This window comes from Aythya marila (assembly GCF_965140915.1).
Source record: "Aythya marila genome assembly, chromosome: 11".
Classification (NCBI taxonomy): domain Eukaryota; kingdom Metazoa; phylum Chordata; class Aves; order Anseriformes; family Anatidae; genus Aythya; species Aythya marila.
The window spans coordinates 9,294,320-9,315,046 of record NC_139052.1 but is presented as its reverse complement, the minus strand read 5'-3'; the positions used below and the strand labels follow the sequence as shown (position 1 = coordinate 9,315,046).

Here is a 20,727-nt window from a genome sequence, read left to right as displayed (position 1 = left end):
TGTAAAGCAGCTTCTTTCCATTCTATGGGCTGTTCCTGCTTTCCCCCGTGTTCCCAGATAGCTGAGAATCGCCTGGAGGTTTTGCATAAAGAGGATTTCTATTTCTTTCGCGAATCATGTTACTTGGCTTGGAGCACCACATCAGACGCGTTCTCTGCCTGAAACGGCTACATAGCAGAGAACTTGGCACTGATGTCGTTCGCACCCGACTGATGCGTGTGCTGCGCTTCCCTCATCTTGCCTGTCCCTGCCTAGAATAGAAATGTTCGGCAGCCAGGCGCATTTAGAGAGGCTCTGCCTGGCCCCTGCGGGGCTGCTGATGGAGGGGGAAGGACTTTGATGCGGGAGGCTCTTGGAAGAGGCGAGCAGGAGCTGCGAGTGCCTCATCCCCAGCTCCCCGGCAGCCAGGTGAGTGCTGCCTCCTCGCCTGCTCCGATTGCTGAGCGCCTCCTGCCCCCCAGCCCCGAGCTGAAAGCGGTGCTGTGTGCAGAGGAAGCTCAGCCTCGGCCCGGGGGGAGGCTGCAGGAGGCGGTGTGAGGTCTGTCTGAGCCTGTCCCGGCCCCTCCAGCTGCTGGAGCCCTAAGCTGGGTATGAGGCAGAACTGGAAGGACTGGGAGATGCTGATTCTTGCTGAGAAAGCAGCTTGAGCGAGGCACCAACTTGCTGCAGCTCAACAGATTGTGCTCTTTACGAGCAAGTTGCAGCGAGCTGCCTCCCACCTGCCTGCTCCCTGCGGTCCTCCCTTGGGGTCCCTGCTCCTGTCCCAGCACCCGTCACAGCCTCAGCACTCAGCCTAACGGTGCAGCCGGTCCTGTAGGGGCTCAGCTTGGCCGTGTTCCCCCTCTGCTGCCCCATTTCCCCGCACCTCAGCCATCAGCCAGCGCCCGTGGCCTGAGCGTCTCAGCGGCTGTGCGGTGGGAGCAGCTGCAAGGTGTTTGCTGAAAGCATTTGGCTGACCCAGCGGGAGGGGTGGAGGTCAGGCCGCAGTTCCCCGACGTAAGTGCTTTCATTAGGGACTTTCTGCTTCTGACATCAAAGAGAAATTTTTGGTTCTGTTCCCACCTAACCTCACAGTGGAACTGCCGAGGGAAGCAGCAGCAGCGGGTGTTTTCAGCAGTAATGGCAGCAGCTGGTCCTACTCCCGGATTCTGGTAATCTCATTATTTGTTCCACTGTCTGACCATCAATGCTGGCGTGTCACGGACACCTGCAGGGGCTGGCAGCTTGGCTGGGACGTCGGCTCTTCACCAGATGAGCCCTTCTCTTCTACTTTAGCCACCTTGATGGCTTTTTGCCCGTCCGCCTTGTTTCTTTTTGCCAAAGGCAGTCCTGGGCTGGCTGTCTCCGCGAGGAGCAGAGCGGTGCTGTGGGAGGGTGATTCTGCAGCAAGAGAGTAGAGCTGACGAAGCAGAATCTCCCAGGCTTCACATCCATGACTGCTTCTGCTGTACCCCAGCCTGTGACTGCCCACCCTCATCTTCCTGTGCTTTCACAATGACTCTGGAGCCTTCCCCTGTGTGAAAATAACCAGCGAGATCTCTACCAGGAGCAGACACTGACATTTAAGGTATTAAGTCTCTTAGGTGCGAGCATGCTTGGGTGGTTTGTTGGATCACATCTGAAACCTCCAAAATTCCGAGCTCCTCATTTCAAGCTCCTCAGCCTCAGTTTCTGGCTTCATGTGACTAGGCTGAGAAAGATTTCCCCTCACCCTCCCATATGCCTCTGTGATATTTTGGAGTGAATGTTTCTTCTGTGCTCCCCCAGCCAGCCAGGCTCGGAGTGTCCCCTGCTAGCAGGACTCATACAGGGATACGCTGCTAAAGGAGCCCGATAACCAAACCTGTGCTGAGGGAAGGCAGCCAAGCACCTTAAAACAGCATCACCAGCTCGGCCCACAAAAAAATGTGGGGTCAGATCTTGCCCAAACTGCTCCCAGAGCTCTCGTGTCCTTGGGAAACGCCGTGGTCTTAGGTTTGGGTTCACTGCTTGCCCCGGTCTCCTGACTTGGTGGTGCTGCCTGCCTGAATATCCCCGCTTGCTGTGGGTGTCTGCTGAGCTGGGGAACGCCATCCTCTGCTCCCCACATCCTGATGCAGTGTGGGGTGCACATCTCGGCCCCCCTGCTCCACTCTGACCCGCCATTGCTGGAGGGGACATTTCTCCAGCGCTGCTTTGCCCAGGGTGCAGCATCTTGTGCAGACTTTGCCAGGGAGGGAATAACCTTGGGCAGCCAGGCAGGAAACATCCATGTCGTGAGAGGCAGCAGCAAACTTCTGTCAAGGCCTTTGTCTAAGGGTTGGCTTTATTTGCAAAGGGCCTGGTGGTTTCCTGGCTCGTTTCGGCTTTGTTCTTCTGAGGGAATGCTGAAGAATCGGGAAATACAGAGTTGTTTTTGGTTTCTCTTCTTGTTAGCTTTGTGCTGCTTGGTGAGCTCGACAGTCTCACCGAGGAGGCCAAGACAAAGGGAAGAGGGGCGGCAGGAATTGCTGACGGCCACAAGCTATGGGACTTCCTTGGCAATAATGAAATCTTGGTTTCATTCTTCCTCACGCAGGCTTTCCGGGAACGAGCTGGTGGGACTGCTGCGCAGGAGTCAGGTAGGAGTCAGGATGGGCGATGTGACCCAGCAGCATGTGTCCTGTGAGCAGGTGGGACTCAGCCCCTTTCAAGGCACAAGACAACGTTCTTCTTTAGGCACGGCAGGAGGGGACCTCTGTGGCTCTAATCATCCAAGCGTCTTTTTAGGGAACTGTGCTTGGTGCAGCTCAAGTCCCCGTGATGCTTACCGGGGAACAGCACAGTAAAATGTTTGAGTGTAAAAGGCCACTGGTTCTATTTTAGCTCGGTGGAAGCAGAAGTATGCTGAAAACGTCACACCATGAAACATATTTCCTAATATTTACTTCTGTAATTATAAATATTCTAATTTATGGATGGAAAAGTTTACAAATAGCCCTTGCGTGTCATGTGTGCAGTTCTAGTTCTGCTTTGGGAGGTCGATTGTAATTAGATTACGGTAAACAACAAGTGAAGTTCAAAGGGAAGAAGATAAACATTCCCTCAGCCATCCTTGGAGGCCAAGGTGCTGACCGAGCTACTAGCTTTGAAATTGAAGCTTCCTGGCTCGTCTGTTTGAACTGAACCTGGAAACTTAAAAAGCAAACAAACAAAACCTTTAGCAGTACTGATAATAATCCAAAAAAGAATCCCTGTTAGGGGGAGCCCAGGGATTTGGGGGAGTGTTTCTGTCCATACGGTCTTTCTGGCTGACTTCTGGGAGTTGCAGGCTGTCAGCAAGCAGAGCAGTTGTCCTGAAGTAATTTTGAGACATCTTTTTCCTGAAGCAAACATCCTCCTGATTTAAAAGCACGATCCACTCGGTTCTGCAGGGCACATTAGCTCAGCTATTGAGTTTGAGGAAGAAGCTGGAGAGCTATGGAATTCCTCTCTGGGGGTGATAAAAGCATCAAATGGGTTGTGCAGGAGCAGAGCCAGAATTCCCTGACTTCCAGCGATGGCCAGTAACACAAGCTGCAAAAAAAAATAACACTTGAGAGCAGAATGAGCAAAGAAAGGCCCACCTCTAGTAGATTTTCCAGCATCCACTGGTCCCAGGCTCAGAGGCTTTTAGAGCCAGAAATGGGAGTGTAAATAATTAACAGGCCCCACTGAACTCTTCTTTTCTCTTTGAACGCAGAAGCTGGTAGCTCCCGTGTCACCCTGCATGAAGGAGTCCTGCAGTTTAGCTGCAGATTGTGTGAAGATCTGACCCAAGAGAGCACTCAGCAAGTTGAAGGAGGAGATGAGGAGCAACAAAGGTAACTGCTTGTATGGCCGACTCAAGGGGTGGTGGTGCTGTGGCAGTGCTAAAGCTCTGAGGTTTGATTTCTGGCTGCCTGGAAACAGCCTGGAATTGTGGGCACTGGAGCGGCAACAGGTGATAAGGAGAGCTGGGCACTTGAGGAGAAAATTGCCATTAAATCTGTAAAGGAGATACTGTTGCTAATGACAGCGGAGCTCTGTAATCCCTCAGCAATGCTCAGCGTGCTACCTTGACATCCCGCAGAGCAGCCTTCAAACCCTTTGCTTCTGTGTTAATTGGGCTGTTTGCCTACAGCCCAGTTCCAGGGAAGAGGAGGACGCTGGCCGTCCTGTCCCCGGAGGATTCCTCGTTGGGGCGCAGCTCCCTCTGATTAAATGTTTCCAAAATGCTTCCCAAAGGATCTTCGTTATGCATAATTTGATCATTGCGTGGATCCTGCCAGCTGGTGTCTGGCTGGGCACTCGGATGTCCGTTTATTCTTCCTCCACCTCATTTTCTTACTCTTCTCTTCCTTCCTTCCCAAAGGCTGTGACTTGGTCACTTGGGGCTTCCTCCAGTTGCTTTCCCAAACGAGCCGTGTGGGAACACTGTGGAGTTGTAACAGCCAGGAAGCAGATGATGGTCACGCGTCCTACGCAAGGCAGGGCAGATGGGAAGCAGGGAGACAGGGGAGCTCTTCCCTTTGACAACCTTTGACAGGTCACAGGGAAAACAAGTCAAAAAGGTCGAGCTCATGGTGAGATGCTGAGCTGTTCCCACTCTCCTGCTGGAAGAGATGGTGGATCTGGAGAGAGAAACCAGAGCATCTGTGGTGCCGAGCCTTTGTGAGACCAGACAGGCTCTGAGTTTAGAGCCAAAGACAGTGCTGAACTGCTGACTGCCTTCTGCATCGTTTGGCCCAGGGTCCTCGAGCAGAGGCCAAGATAGGAAGGAGGATCGGGGGAGGTAGAACATCTCAGACATTTCTCAGTTCCTGGCAAGACAGAAATAAGTGCTTAAACGTACTTGAACACCAGGTCCACTTAATATCCTTAAATTAGTTTTCTTTCCTGAGCAGCCTCCGCATCCTGCGTGTCTGGCCAGCTTGTCAGAGACTCTTGGTGTTTTTTTTCCCCAGCAGCGCTTTGAAGTGACTTCTTGGGGGCCAGGTGATCTGTACTGATTTCCCAAAGAAAAACAGAGACTAAAACCCCAGCCCGTGTTATGGCAGGGGCTGGGAGAGCAGTTTGTGGAGCAGGAACCTTAACTTGGGTATAACTAAGAGGACTCGGGGTCTAATAGGGCTGATAAAAGGCTCTGCTAAACTCGTGTATGGGGCGGTGGGTGCCAGACCCTTAGGACAGACCCTTTCAAAGCAGAATTGGGAACTGGAATTGCTAAGGGGTCTGTTTGCCAAGTGCTGAAACACAGCCATTCCTGCAGGAGAGCACAACGCAATGCTGCCCTGAAATCCAGGCTCTTCCAGGAAGCAGAGGAGCGCAGCGTCCAAAAAAAGAAATGCCAGGAGCTGCAGGTAAGCCAAATAGTCTGCCCTGCAGGGCCCTTGCAGGAAGACAGAGCTGGCACGCTGCGCAACGTTAATACATCAATATGCAGCTCTCGTGGTGGAATTGCAGCAGATCAATCTCACCAAAGCAACTTGTTTGTTCTTTTTGTTTTAATTCCCTTCCAAATGGGAAGGACCGTGCACTGCGTCAAAGGAGGTGATTCTCCTGCTGTATTCGGCGTTGGTGCAGCCTCACCTTAAATATTGTGTGCAGTTCTGGGCTCCACGACAAAAAGGATGGAAGCATCCTTTTCAAAAGGACTGTCCTGCCATGGTGGTCCTTGGAAGCATCCAGAGGAGGGCCACAAAACTGGTAAAAGGTGGGGTGGTGCCAGCCTGGGACAATGCCCTCACAGATCTGCTTTAATTTTGGTTAGCCTGACGTGCTCAGGCAGTTGCTCTCTGAAAGTCCCTTCCAACTGAACTGTTCAGAGTTCTATTAACTGCCTAAAACCACTTCTGAGGGGCACGCACAACCTTGGCAATCTGAGCAGGAGACGTGTTTCTTGCTGTTTTGCTTCCTGCCTCGTCAGCAACTCGCTGAGCTGCTCGTCAACAGCACTGCTTGTTAGAGCACTGGGCATTGCGTTGTGACACATCTGCCAGACAAATAGCTGCCTTTTAGTGACAAGGCTGAGCTGTGCTTTGGGGTCACGTAGAGCTGAGTTAATTTGTGCCCGTTCCTGAGGCAGGACCCCCGCAAGCTGCTGGGTCAGTGAATAGCGTCGTGAAGCGCTGGCCTGGGATGAGGCACTGGGATTTTTTCAGCGAGGGGACCCATGCTGCAGAAGGGAGAGCACCGAAGAAGGGACAAGGCAGCTGGGTTTGTGGTGCTCTCCGAGGAGATAAGCGTGAGACCGCTCTGCCGCAGGCTTCCTTTGGCAAGTGAAGGAGTAAATTTATCAGAGAAAAGCTGCCCAGGGGCACGTGGTTCCTCCACTGGCTGATTTTAAAGCCCTGAGGATGGCACGTGGGGACTTCTCATCCCGTGGGTGACCCTTCCTAGAGCAGGGATATACCAACCGGTCCGGTCCAGCTTCAGGAGGTGGAGCAGAGCTTGTATCAAAACAGGGTGCCAGAGAGATTGAAGCGAGGGCTGCGGCTTTGGAAGGCAGTGGTTGAGGTTGCCCCGCTGGTGACCGCTGAGGCTGTGTGGAAGGAATGTGAGTTGGAGGGTGGTTTGTATGTTTTGAAATCAGAATGTGGCAGCTTACTGGTAAGTGATCCACTTTACTGCTTTTCCATCTTGATTTATGCAAGAACTACAAGTCCTGTAGGTCAGTGCCAAAAGAAACAGCGAGTGGAATTTCACTTTTTTCCTCTTCAAATTCTTCTAAGTCTACCTGCTCCCAAAGGTGAAGTGCAAGGGGTAAAACGTAGCAGCTCTGGTCTGCCAGGGCTCTGTAATGCTCATTTATAATCGTGTCCCGGCCTCGTGGGGCATCAGCCCATCCAGCAGCAGGGTCTCTGTGCCAGCACGTGCAGATTAGCAGTCCTGATCTCATCCAGGGAGGGAGTGTGGAAACACCTGCATGCATCAGCAGTGACCGTCCTGGTGAATGTCCCCAGCCCTTTGTGCCCCATTCGGAAAGCTGCTCCTCTGGCCTTTTCTGAAGCTGTCACAGCCAGAGATTGAGCTACGCCTGTTAGCTTTCTGGAAGAGAAGGCACAGCAGAGAGAAGATCTCACCTGGTTTTCACGGCGATAAGCAGCTCTACGAGCTTGGCTGCTCCTCCATCCAGCCTCAGGCACTCAGCGTTGCTCCGTGCTGCTTCGTATCTCTCTCGGGGCAGCCCTGCCTTCGGGTGGCTTATAGGTGGGTTATTTTCTCCATGCGTGGCACAGCGTGAGGCTGCTCCCTCCAGCCTCCAGATCTCATCTGTATGCTGTAACGTCCTGTGCAGGCTGGGTGTTTGTGCATGTGAGTCAGGCTCACCCCAGCTGATCGCAACTGTGCTGCTGCACCGGGGGTGCTTGCAGGGAGGAGGAGGAGGAGGAGGAGGAGGAGGAGGAGGAGGGATCCTAAAGAGAGCTGCAGCTGCTGGGGGGAGCAATAAATCATTGGGGTGAACGCTCGCTTTTAATGGGGACTGTTGATTTAAGGAGAGATGTAATCAGCGTGTTGGGTGGGATGCTTGTGTATGCCTACGTGTTCCACTGCATTTTTTTTCCCTTTGCTGGCGAGCTGACCCATAGAGATGGCTTAGCAGCTTTGTGTTTAACGACGTGTGATCTCCTGCAACCCAAGGGCTGAGGACAAGCACCCGACTGTGCTGACGGCTGGGGCTGACTGCTGTGCGCTGGAACTGGCCTGGCCTACCCCAAGACCTTTCTCCCGGGGATTTGTCAGCCTTCCCCTGTCTCCAGGCGTGGAGCCCTGACAGTTACGATCCAGCACAGCGATCCCACGTAACAGGAGCCTGCAGCAAGCTGTCTGCTGAGTCTTCTGCTCGGCGTGGGTGCTGCAGCATCAGTCTGAATCCAGGGCCACAGCGCGGTCGTGCTCATGGGGTGGCTCAGCCGGTGGCACGGGAGATGGAGTGAACGTTTCCAAACTCGTGGGGGAGTTGGAAGCTGGATTTTATACACAGGAGCATTGTCTTTAGCTGTAGGTGGGGGAAAAAAAAAACACAAAACTGTAAGCTAACCATGCAGGGTACCAAGCTTTGTTAGTCAGAAGCAAGGCAAAGGGCAAAGCAAAGGATTTACAGCTCTAATAAGGCAGAAACTCGCCCAGTTCATCTCTGAGCAGAACCCCTCTGTGTCACCACGTGGTGACTTTGTTGAGAGTGGGAGTTCAACGCCAGTCTCCCGGCCCACCAGCTGTGTCAGGCCGTGAAAGACAAAGCAGATAATGTATGCGACTTTAATAGGGTAGCCTAAATTTGGGGTAGGTACAACATGCCAACTCCCTGCGTTTATTAAGGAGCCAGCATGGGTTGTACGGCTTTGGCTGGTGGTTCATGAATGGTGCCCTGATGTTTCTTTTTCACTTCTGACTGTGTGAAAGAGCCTTAATGGATTACACATTTTTCAGCAAGCCTTCTCTGACCTTTACTGCACGAAGGCAAGTGCGAAGGGGGGTTAGCACCTCTGGGGGCCCCGGGGTGGGTAAAGAAATACCCGCTTCTGGGGCAGAGTGGGCGGTTGCTTCGATGCGAGCAGCCGTGCAGAATGGTTCAAGGCTGGGAATCACCATGTCCAAAAGTGAAAAACCAGAGATGATCTGTGTGTTATCACGCCGTAATTACCCAAGCAGATATTTGGTTAAAGAGAGAGCTGAAACCCCATGCTTAAGCTTGGAGGGAAATTCCTCAGGGTCCTTACAAATTCACAAGCAGCTGGCTCATTAATTTTTTTTTGCTTCCTTCAGAATGCCCCCTCGCCCTGCCGCTGTTCATCTCCGTCAGGTGTGGGGCGGCCCTGGGTCTAGCTTCAATACGGACTTTGAAGAGCACAGCTGCATCTCTCAGCCCTGCGAGTTCCCCACGGGGCTCTCCTATTCTGGTCACGTCCGACCTTGCTTTCCTTGTGCGTAATTCCCTGCTCTTCTCATTAACAACCCTCGCAGCGCTCCACAAAGGCTGTCAGCCCTTGCTGGCCTCCTGATGGCGAGAAGAGGTCTGGCAGAGCAAAGTGACTTCCCTCAGCCCTGCGGCAGGCTGGCCCCACGACCAGGTGTGCCTGGCATCTCCTCCTTTCGGAAAAGGGGAGCGCAACGGAAGTCGGGGCAGGGTCCTAGGGAAGGGAATATGTACTCACCACGGCTCGTAGGAGGATTTCATACACTCAGTCACACCCACACTCTCATCCAAATATGTGTAAGCTCCGGGATGTGAGTTTGACTGGTTTAGCAAGGATCACTGACACCAAGGAACGCTGTCGTCGTGTCTGGTATTTGTGTCAGGAAGAATACCAGACTCTTGATGACAGATTTTAGGGTCATCTCGTGTGTTATTAGGACTGAGGCTTTGTTATTATCTTCTCATAGTGCTAGCAGCAAGAAGGCTGATGCATGAGATCAGCTCTGTCCATGAGCTGTCCCTGCTGCAATGCCAGAGCAGGGCTGTGCTGGCTCCACGTGTCCCCTGAGTACAGGAGCAGCACCCTTCGTTAGCAGTGGCTGCACCCTTGGGGGCTGCTGTTGCTTCTTGTGCTTTCTCATACAGGTATTTTCATTCTTACTTCATTTATACCAACTTCAGTGTTCCTGCTATGAGCCTCTTTGCTTTCTGAGTTTACTGCGGGCCGTGTGCCAGCTGCAGCTTTTTCAAGAGGGCGATCGAAGCCGTCAGACCCCCACCTTTCCCTCCCAGAAGCGGGGCTGAAAGACAGGAGGACCAAAAACTCCAGCAGAGCCTGAAGATACCACGGGCTGAGGATCCAGCCTAAGCTGAGTTGCTTAAAAAAGAAATCGAAAGGGCTCAGCCACGCCTCCGCCTACAAATCATTGGTTCTCCTTCTCCATTGTATAAGGCAACCGATGCGGCTGTCAGCTTCACAAGCTCAGGATCTCAGCTCGCCGAAGCGCTGAAAATGGGCAGCAGGTCCCTGGTGGCCCTCCTGGCGGCCCTGTGTGCCTGCCGGCTGGGGGTGCGTGCGGCGGGGCGCTCCAAGGTGAACCCCAGGATCATCACGGCTCCCCAAGGTGAGTCCTGCCCCAGACGCAGCGCCGGCGTGCGCAGCTGCCGGCTGCTCCCCGTGCTGGTTTGTCCCCTCTTTGGAGGGCAGTCGGGCTTTTCTGCATTGCTTTTGTCTCCTCGGGGGGACTTGGGGCTCTCCCTGAATCGCCCGTGATCTCTGGAGGGGCTTCTGGTGTCCTTGATAGCTTTTGGTGAATTTCTACAGCCGCCTCATTGCCAAATCCTTTCCTTTTTGTATTCTAAAAGCGTTTTCCTACAGGCTGGATATGTTAAAGGCTGTCAAAAAGCCCACGTCCTGAAACGGGCAGAGTAAGCATTTCCTCTAACTCACGGGGAGAAATGGAGAAGTGTATTTGCATGAAAGTTACATTTCTAATTAATCCAGCTTGCTTAACCTGCTAACTAGCCGCACGTGAGTTCGGTAACTAATTATTTACAGGGGGTGTCTGTTCTCAGGGGCAAATATATCCAACGGCAGTGACACAGGAGGACGGGGCTCTAATGCTAGCAGAACTGAACAAAGAGCTGCTCTGGAGGAGGGGGCTTACGCGGAGAGCGCAGCCCGAGATTCATGCGTTGAAAGGAGCAGGGTAGAGCTTGCTGGTTTTATCACGAGTCTTCCCAGCTCTTTGAGGAATACCCTCCAGGGAGGCTTTAACAAAAGACCCCGTCTTGTCCCCGGTGGTTATGGTGTTTGTCTAACCCTGGGGCTGAGCTGAGCTGCAGATCTCATGCTGCTCTGCAGTACAACAGCTCCTCTGTGCGCAGAGAACTTCAGAGGACACGGATTTTCTGTGGTTTCTTCTGGACCATCTGTTATTCTTCTGCCGGGCTCGTTTCTGCCTGGGATGAGGGGCCAGGAGCAGAGGGAAAGGCCGGGGGTGTGTGAGCAGAGGTGGCATCTAGCTGTCAAACCTCACGCTGGAAGGGAGAGCGGCTAAAGGTTGCCATTAGTAACGCCTCATTAATTTCATCCCCGGGTAAATGAAGCGGGTACAAAAGAAACTGGTACAGAAGTGGAGCCGGAGGATGGGGTCACACGTTTCTCGGCAGGAACTTCCCCTGCCCCGCTTAAGGGAAGGGAAAAGTTGCGTTGCTGCTGGGTGCTGAGGTTGGAAACGCCTGTTCTGGGGTAAAAGTGGGCTTGGGGGGGGGGGCGGAAGCGGGCTCGAGGGGTTCCTTCCCACCTGCTCTGTGCCGCTCTTGGCGTGCACGCGTCACACGCTCATTTGGCCTTTCCGAGCATCTGTGTCAGATGGTGGCTTCCCTGACATTAAACGCAGTGAGGAGCTGGCGCCGAGGAACACCGAAGCCAATTAGCGCTGGGATGCTTCCCTCAGAAGGGATCAGCTTGTGCTTTTCTCTGTGCTTTCTTTTTTTTTTGTGTGTGTGTGAAAAAGCTAAAGTGGGACACGACTTCAATTAGGGAGCTCGCAGGGGCAGCTGCGCGGCACGCTTGCTGAGAGTCACTCGTGGGGCTCGTGTAACGGGTTGCGTTGTGCTTGGCATCACCTCTGCCCTTTGGGGAGCGGCTCTGCCCGGGGTGAGGCTGGAGCATGGCTCGGGGTGGGAGGAGAAGTGGGACAGAGGGCCAGCGGGGCTGTGATGGAGCCCTCTTCAACTTCCCCAGTGCCCCAAACCCAGTGAAAGGCAAGCACAACGCCTTCAGGGTGGGTGACCCGCAGGTCAGTGTGCTGGTGCTGGGGCTGGTGCCGCTGTAGGGTTTGGTTTCCAGGTCGAGCCCTGGCACCAGGTGGAGCAGGGCAGCCGTCGGGCTCCTCGTGGCTCGCCCTGGCTGTGCTGGGGCTGTGTGCTCCGAGCAGTGCAGTGCTGGCCTCGGCCCTGGGCTCTGCAGGAGCTGGCAGCTCTTTAAGTAATTAAATTTCTTACATGCCACGGCCCAGCGCTAGCACCAGGTACGGAGGACGGAGAAATTCCCTCCTGGCACTGGCCTGAGCCCAGCCCTTTCCAGGAGGGGAGGGTAAGTGTGCAGCATCCCTCCCCGGGCTGCTGCTCTGGGGGAAGAGAAGGAAAATGGCACTGGGAGAAGCTGCAGCTGCCCTTTCCTCTCTCAGCCCCTGCCCTGCTCCCCTTGTCGTCACCCTGCCGGGTCTGGGGAGATCCCCAGCCCCGCTGCAGGCAGCCCAAACCCCTCTCTGCTGTTTCACCCCGCGGTCCTTCATTGTCTGATCGCCGTGGAGGAACTAGGTGAGGTGACATTGTGTGCTGTCAGCAGAAAGAAAAGGCTGCTGGCTTCGGTGGCACAAGCCAGAGCTCCGCTCTGAAGACAAAGAAACCGAGTTGGCCTGCCTCGGGGTCGGGAACGGCCCGGCCTTAAGTGATTCTGCAGTCCTGGGGACTGGGACATGCAGCACTGGGTGCCTGGAACAAAGTGTTCTGCAGCTCTGCCTTTATCTCTCCTGGAGTGCTCTGCACATAAACCCAGCCCCGAGGCTCGGACAGGGCGCCTGCTCTGCCTTTTTTCTCCACTCCTGACTCTGTAAGGCAGCGCAGGATGGGGCGAGGCAGGGGCACGTTTTCCCAACCAGCACGTTTTCACCCGAAGGCGGTGGGGAAGGAGCTCTGGAGCTCTGGCAGCAGCCAGCGCAGGTGGCTGGCTCCCATATAACGCTGGTTAAGCAGTTCTTTGAAAGCACGTCTGACTCTGCAGGATTTCTTCCTCTTGGGGAGAAGGCAGAGCAAAGGGCTGAGGTCAGCTCCTGACCAGGGGTCATGTCTGAAGTGCTTCAGATCCCTTTTTCTGCTGGGGAGTTTGTCACCTTCCCCTTCGCATCTCACCCGGCACACATGGGCAGGGGTCTGCGGTGCCACGTCCCCGATCCGCTGAGATCTGCGGGGTGGGGGCGAGTGGAGCCTTAGCAGCCTGTGCTGGTACAGAGGCAGGCGTATCAGGCGAGAACACGGTGTGCAAGGTTACATTTCCTTCTGTTTGTCCTCCCCTTCTTTCCCTAACCAAACACCGGCCAGCTGGGCTTTGTTTGGGGAGGTGCACGCAGCTCCCACGCTGAGCTCCTGCACGCCAGAGCCCTGGCAGCAGAGCTGGGCAGAGCTCTCCGGGTGCCAAACCCTGCGTGGAGCGGGGAGGTGGCCCCCCAGGCTGCTGCCTGCTGACCGGAAAGTCACCGAGCATCGGGAGAGCAGAGGAGCGCAGCGAGGAGCCCGAGGGCAGGGGCAGCCAGCTCCTCTCACCGGGGGTTCGTGCGGCACGGAAATCGTTTTTAGCCACCACCACTCTTCAGCCTGCCGTGTCCTGGCTTACCCCTGCGTGTGTAGACCTGAGAGAAGCTCGCGGCCTTTCCCTGGCTCCCTGCTGCAGTCACACCTTGGGGTGGGATGGAGGCTGATCGACAGACGAGGCTAACGGGGCTTTCAGGGCTGGAGGGGACTGGTTTTGAGCTGTTCCATAGCTCGCAGGAGAGAAACCGGTGTCGCAGGGCAAGAGGAAGATCATACACTTGACCCTTGGCTGCCTCAACCGAGTTGAGGAGGCTGGGGCCGGTTCAGGAGGACTCAAATTAGAGTTCCTGGAAAAACCCCACGCTGCCCCTAGTCCAGAGGCTGTGCCAAGCCTCAGCTCAGTGGGCTGGGAGGAACGCTGCCAGCAGCGAGTGCCCCTGCCTCCAGGAGCTCTTCCAGGAGCTCTTCGTGCCTCCTCGTGCCTGCAGCTAGCAAAGGAAGGTAAGAGCTGATGGGGGACGGAGGTAAGAGGAGAGGTGGCAGTGCCACCACCAGCTTCTGCTCCGTGGTGCCACTGTTTTCGGAGGTGCCACGGTCCCAAGAGTGTGAAACATCTTGTAGGGTACTTCTACACCAAGCTCTCGCAGCATCAACATTTCCAGGAGAAAGCTTCTCACTTTCCCAGCAGTGCTATTTTCTGCAGCCGGCTCGTTTTCACAGGGTGGGAGATGCTGGTATCATAAAATGTTGGTTGAAAATAATTTCTTGCTCTTCTGTGCAGATTGGAGAAAAAAAAAGACAAACAAACCGAGTGAGTGAATCACAGCCACCTCCTGTTACCAGAACGTGACACAAAACCAGCAGATACGGGCAAACTAATAAAAAAAAAGAAAAGTTGTGGCTGCCTCACTGCAATGCTCGGGGCTGGGCCAGGGCCAGAGCCGCAGCTGTGCCAGCCCTCAGGCATGGCCAGGGGCAGAGCTGGGGAAAACGGGGCTGGAAACCCTTCACAGGTGATATAGTCCAGCTCCGTGTCCTAAGGCAGTCCGAACTAAATATAAACTTCAAGGCACGATGCTTTTTAAAGAAGCAGGAAGGCTGGGATTGGAGCTGCAAGGAGGAAATTGCGCATTGTGCAGCTCAGCTCAGCTCAGCTCCGTCCTGCTGAGCCGCAGCCTCTGGAGCGGAGCTATTCCTGGGTGCCCCAGAAATAGGACTTGTTTCTCCTGTTCCTCATCTTCCCTTTCTGCCTTGCTGTGCCAGCTCCACCCGGCGTGCCCGTGTCCGGTGTGTGCAGGGAGGCAGGAGGAATGCTGGCAGGCTCACAAACACCTCCTGCAATCTCCGAGAGTTTCAGAGCAGCTCCGGGATGGAGCAAGAGGTACTCCGTGCCCCTAATAAACCTCATCCAGCCCTTAGCAGAGCTCTGGTTCTCTACTGCTCTAACCACCCAGCCCCAAACCCGAAGCCAGTTGTCTTGGCAGCCCCCAGCAGCTCCGACTCTGCTTAGACTGGAGGGAATTGTTTGCCTGCGTTGGCCGCGGAGAGGAGCAGGTGCCATGGGCTGGAGGAGCCGTGGGAGTTTCCGTGCTGAATGCGGGGATGTTTGCAGGCAGACACAACAGCCGGGGGGTTGCTCACACTGGGAAAGGGTTGGAAAGTCTGGCCAGGGTTCGGATGCCTGGCCAGCTTTTACGAGCTAGCAGTGGTTTGCTTTCCAAATCTGACTAATGCAGCCAAAAATGGACAGGGAAGAGGGGATGTGGTGTGTGCTGGGGACAGTGGGATGGGGATGCTTGAAGGTTTGCGTAGCCTTCCCAGCACGAAGCCAGAAGGGATGGGAAGCCTGCGGCAGGGATGCAATGAGTGTGGCAGGGCCCTGCTGGCTCAAGTCCCTTTGCTGCGTGTGTTATCTCATCTGCTTCGTGGAGGGAACTGGAACTTGGTCCTCGCTCCGGAGCCACGCATCTCTCCCTGCTCCGTGAAGCTGGTGCCCTGCAGGGGCTGGGGCATGCAGCAGAGGGCTGGCAGCCCAAAGGATGCTCAGATGCTGCAGGCTGTGCTGCTGTCAGCGGGGAGATGGCTGCTGGTTAGGATAATAGGGAAAGAGGCTTTTGCACGGGGGTTGTGCGCAGAGGTGCTCGCGGCGGTTTTCATCCTGGAAGGCTTTTTATGAGAAGCCGCCCTCTGGAAGTTGCTGTGCCTGCTAGGAGGGGCAGCCGCGCTCCGCAGATAGCTCTCCTGCTAAAAACATCCTTTTGTCCTGGGTTTTCCAGGGGCCGTACGACCAAACACCGTAATCACAGGCCGAGGCTCCCCCGGCTTCCAGCGGAACACGGCGCAGCTCGGGTCTGTCATTACGGAGAGCCTCTTCTGGAAAGGAACAAACCCTGGCTCTAAATTTAGCAGCCCCGGTCGGTGGGGTGCAGCCTGCAGCTCGCTCGGGGCTGGCAGGGGAAGCGTACCTGCGAGATGGCAGCCCTGGCTGCAAGCTGCCCCCTGGGGCACCCGGGAATCAGCTCTGCTCTGGGCTCGGCTTGCAGAGGCACGGTGCTGCATGATTTTGGGAGGGGGGACGTGCAGAAGGGGCCGGGGCATGTTGGTAGCGTGTTAGCCTGCCTCCTTCCTGCTGCCTGAGCGTGGAAAGCACCGCAGTGCCTGTCACACAGTCATTTTGCGTTTAATTAGGAGAAAGCTGCCTTTCCTGGAGCGCCAAACACTGGCTCGAGGCTTCAGAGGGCTGCGCGGTGCTGCCTGCGCTCGCAAAATCCCGGCTGATGGCTTTGAATTCAAGGCTCGTTTCTTCTGGCCGCAGGTTAGGGGGCTTTTCTCATTGTTGCTCGCTGAGGGGGCGTTTGGGACCGACGCCTGCTCTGGCTGCAGCTTGGCAGCCCCTCGCAGAGGAAATAAAGGCTGTGCAGCTCACAGAAAGCCTTTGGAGCAGGCGTGCCCGTGCCCAGCAGCTGCATTACCAAGCGGAGAGGTTTTTCCCTTTCTTCCTGCCCTGGCTCACCCCTGTGCTGAATAGCGCTGCCAGGCCGCTGCAGAGCTTACCAGAAAGAGTAGAAATCATTAATCTGCCCGAATGCTTCGTGCCTTTGATGCTGCTTTAAGAAAGCACGTTTGTCTGGCTTGGCTGTGCTCTCCGAGCTCGAGCCTTTCCTCCCGCGTTAGCGCAGCCCTTCTGGGCACGTCGGGCCACGCAGGGGCTGGGAGCTCGAGCAGGAACAAAGCACTCGACATATCCCCGATAACACCGGCTGAATTGTTTCCTCTGCTGCGGAGCATTTTGCTTTTCATGGCACGAACATCCCGCGATTGCAGGGGCTGCAGGAGCGGCCGGGGAGGAAGCCAAAGAGCAGGCAAGCAGCGGGGTTCGGAGGGAACCTGGCTTGGCTCGGGGCAGCCAAGTCCCTCTGCAGAGAGGAGGGAAGACGGCGGGAGGTTTCTTGGCAGGTGATTAAACGGGGCTCGCCTCCAAGCTGTCTTGGGGGCGAGACAGGCTGAGAAATAGCAAGCAGCTGAACTGCGCCGCTCGCCTGCTGCAGACTTAAAAGAAGAAAGAGGAGCGAAAGGCGTGAAGGCAGGCAGGTGTGGTTTTGAGTACCGTGGGCTTCCCAGCTGCGTGTCCCCCCTCTGTGCTTTTGCACCTCCTGTGGTGGCAGCAGCAGCTTTCTGCAAGCGCTGAGCCCTTTGTGCGTCCCCTTGATGCTCTTCTGCCTGCAGCGGGCTGCTTCTGCTGCCCGGTGCTGGGCTCTGTGCTTTTCCACGTGAAGGGATGGTCACGGGTGGAAAATAAAGACAGCAGCCCCAGCGCTCGCTCTCAGCTCGGTCCAGCTTTCAGGAACCAAACCACAACAGTTTCTGCCGGATGGAGGCCATGGGCACGTCACCATCAGGGCTTTTACAACCCAGGCTGACGAGAAAGCACATTGCTTCCGCGGGGAGCCCATTTACGCTATCCTTTTGGACACACCCTTGTTTTCTAGGGTGCAGGAAGTGCATCCTTGGGAATGTGGCTGCAGCAAGGCAGCGTGCTGACCCCATCTGGCCAGGACCCTTCCCTGGCCCCACGTCATGGGGTCACAAAATGCCTCAGAGATGACTGATGGCCCCAGGATGGTTTGTCTGACCTGCTTTCCTGGTCCCTGCCGTTCCCAGAGCAGCTGGCCACAACCTCGTGGACTCCAGCTGTACCAAAATGCTTGTGCTGGTGTTTTTTTTCCTGCCCACGGACCGGAGAGATGGGGGCAGGCTGCCCACAGCCCTGCTGTGTAAGGCTCTCGTGGTGGGCAGGCGGGCAGCAGCTGCCAGGCGTGGGGCACGAGTGGGGCTCCCCCCGTCACGGGGAGCTGTGTGGTTGCCGAGAGGGCTCGGAGGAGCAGGAAACACATGTGTCTGCATCTGTTTTTTTTTGTTGTTGTTGTTTAAAAAGACATTTTTAGCACACCGGCTGCCTTGTTTCCATCACTGCTGCCCCACGGCTCTGGAGTGGTTTAGCCCGTGCCATGGGAGACTTGAGGGATGAGGCAGGGAGATTCAGCACCCTAAAAACACCTCTGGGGAGAGGAGAGACCGGGAGGGGAAAGCAGGCAGCACAACCCCCTTCTGGGGTGCTCTGGAGGGAGGCGAGCTCGGAGGGGTCAGGGGTAGGAGCCTCGAGGGCTGGCTCAGTTCTGCTCCTTTCGGTCTGGTCCCTTCGAGCAGTGGCTGCTGTCACCTCCAGGCCAGGTTTTACCTGAGCAGTGCGAAGGAAGTGGTTTTACCTCTTTCTCAGAACCCTCCCTCCCTCCCCAGGGAAAAGGTTATCGCTTTCGGCACCTTGAGCTGGCTGGGGGCGAGCTGGAGACCTCATGATTCACAGCCCTCCAATTCCCCTGCAGCAGGTCAGAACAAAAACCCCAGGGCGCCCCTCCTGGGTTGTCTCATCTAGAGAAAAAGCATTTCTCCAAAACCAGTACTTTTTGCAGAAAAGTCCCAGAAAGAGCGCTCCCAAGGGGAAGGTGAGCCAGCTCTTGAATCACCTCCCCTGCCCAGCCGGCCGTGACGACAGGAACTGGTTTCCTTGTGTCACGATCCCATGTGATTTCACGGAGCAAGGGAAGCCTCATGGTGAAACTGGAAGCGTGGCGTGGTGTCGGGGCTGGGTGAGGAAGGCGCTGAGGCTGGGATCTCCTCCCTGCCTTTAAAGGACAGCTGCCGACAGCCCGTGCCCCGTGCCGTCTGTCGTGCATCCGCTGAGCCTGGGTGGCCCCGATACTCCCAAAAGAGAGGCGATAAGTGGAGCTCTCCACATTCCTGGGGTTGCTCAGCCCTGACTCACGACGGCACAGGTGTAAGTGCCCGGCCGTGAGTCAGCACTGAGGGGAGGCTTCTCCTCCTGCCTCCCAGCCAAGCTCAGCCCGTGCGGCGAGGATGGATGACGGCGGAGACGGTGACGTGCCACGGGGAAGGTCGTATCCCCTCCCGTCAGCTCAGGAAGGAACACACAAAGCCGGGGAGGCGAGGGGGAAAGGAAGGAGCCAGCAAAGGATGGGCGCTGTGATTCAGGCAGGCCCTACGGGCAGCAGGGCAGGTGGCGGTGTCACCGGCGTCACGCCGGCAGGGTTGGGTTCATGATGGTGTTGGCACAAGTCCTAGTGCCACTTAGCAATCGGGTTTGGAAACCTCTGTGTGCCCCGAAAGGGCTCAAATCCTCCTGTGGCTGCCTGGATGGGAGCTTTTCCAGCTGGGGCTGCACAGATGCTCCCCAGTCCCCGTGGTGCAGAGCAAGGGCAGTCCCAGGGAGCAGGTGAGCTCCCTGCTCTGCCTGATTTTCCCTCTTCATTTACCCAGGCAGAGTCCCCAGCTGACAAGAGTTATCAGCAGTGAAGGATTTCTCAGGGACATTGCTCTCGGCTGCATCAGCGCTGTGCCCGAGAGGCGGAAGGTCCCCATCTCTTCTTTTTTAATCCTAATCTTTATTTCAGTTCTTCCTTTTAAAACGCTGGCGTCAGAGCAGATCCAAACAACCCCGTCCATTTTAGGGCAGCATCAGGGACTCGTCGCCCTACAAGGACTCGCCTGCTGCCCGTGGCCCTGATGAGCATCGGGGGGCCGCAGAGGGGCTGGCAGGATTCCCCTTCAGCCAGGAGGACAGCGGAGCTTTGCAGCTGACTCAGCCCCCGAGCTGGGGATGGAGCTGCTCTGATGAATTTGTCTGTAACGAGCCCGCACTCCCATGCTGTTTCCCTGGCTGGAGCATCTGCAGACAGCTGCTTTGAGGAGGAGGCTGCGAGCAGGCTTCTCCTGCATCCAGGGCACTGCCCAGGCTCTTGGCTCCCGGATCCGCAGCAAAGCAGAGCCCTTTGGCTGTCCTTAAAGCACCGATCCCCCGAGCCTTGCCTGAGGTCAGCCTGTGCCGACCTCGGCCCCACTAGAAGCAGAATTTATCTGTGCCACTCTGTTTAGGGTGGGCCTCCCTGCCCTTGTCTGCAGCATCTCTTGTCCTTCATCTCCTCCATTACCTCACCCTCCAGGCATCCTCCGAGATGCACTAGGCTCCCTCCCTCCCTCTCTCGTTTAATATTATTATTATTCTTCAATCTGCTCCGGCGTTCCTCATCTCGCCGGCAAAGCACAAAGCTGCTCTTTCTCCTATTCATCCCTCCGGCCCCGGGTTAGCATTTCAATTGACAATTGTGCCATTGATTTGTGTGCTGACAGTGGGCTTTGCATTAAATGCCAGGCGGAGAGACTCGACCGGGTTAGCAGGGCCCTGGAAATCTGCCCGCCCCCTGTTTTCCGAAGCTTGGGGTCGTCCCCTTCTCTGGGAACGTAGCTTGGGCACTGTGCCGTGCCCTCAGCCTTTAGATGCCCTCATCCTCATCTTCCCCATGGCTCTTGGAGCCTTTCCTGCCCCAAAACCATGGTATGGGACCACAGGGCTGCCCCCACGGACCTGCTGGATGTGAAGGGGATCGAACCTGTCGCCAAAGCCCGGCTGTTGAAGGCAGAGCAGGGCTGAAGGCCAGCTTCACAGGCCAGCCAGCACCCTGACCCAGAGGCAGGGGCACCCTGCTCCCGCTCACGGAAACACCTTTAGAAGTCTCCCTTCCAGATCAGGGTAAATCAAAGCTGGAAACGCCTCTGGGCCCTGGCTAGCAGCGGTGTTTATCCTCAGCTCAGTGATTCAGAGCAGTCCCTGGGGAGCAGCAGGATAAATAATGTGTTGGCGCCAACCGAATTATTGTTTTGGGCTTGTTTGTTTCTGGCTGCTTGAAGAGAAGTGTGTCCTTGCTAGCAAGCAGGTTGGCACAGCTCTCGGAGCCGACCAAACGGGGCTTACGAAAGAGGAGCTGCGAGGGAAAAGCCCCAAAACGAAACCGAGGGTAGCACGATCGCAGCGCCAGGTGCGTGCAGGAGGGCGAGAAGTGGGCAATGGCCACGGATCGAGGGCTGGAGGCTTGAAAAGAAGAGCAAAAGCGTGCTGAAGTCCAGCCAAACCTGCCTGTGGTGTGCTGGCCATGGGTTGT

At 55.8% G+C, this 20,727-nt stretch overlaps 1 protein-coding gene across 3 annotated transcripts in view; it reads left to right on the top strand.

Moving 5' to 3' along the window:
* The first annotated feature begins 1,076 nt into the window (after positions 1-1,076).
* The window catches only part of SEMA7A (semaphorin 7A (JohnMiltonHagen blood group)), a 31,460-nt gene continuing 11,809 nt past the window's right edge, over positions 1,077-20,727 (top strand). The window contains exons 1-5 of one of the 3 annotated variants that reach the window (XM_082769522.1): positions 1,077-1,567; positions 2,558-2,600; positions 3,701-3,821; positions 5,249-5,339; positions 9,578-10,020. In XM_082769522.1, the coding sequence (XP_082625648.1) occupies positions 9,909-10,020 (112 nt within the window). In that variant the 5' untranslated portion in view covers positions 1,077-1,567; positions 2,558-2,600; positions 3,701-3,821; positions 5,249-5,339; positions 9,578-9,908. Of the gene's footprint in view, positions 1,568-2,557; positions 2,601-3,700; positions 3,822-5,248; positions 5,340-8,761; positions 10,021-20,727 lie in introns of those variants that run through there. The other 2 variants (XM_082769523.1, XM_082769524.1) reach the window with 2 other exon arrangements.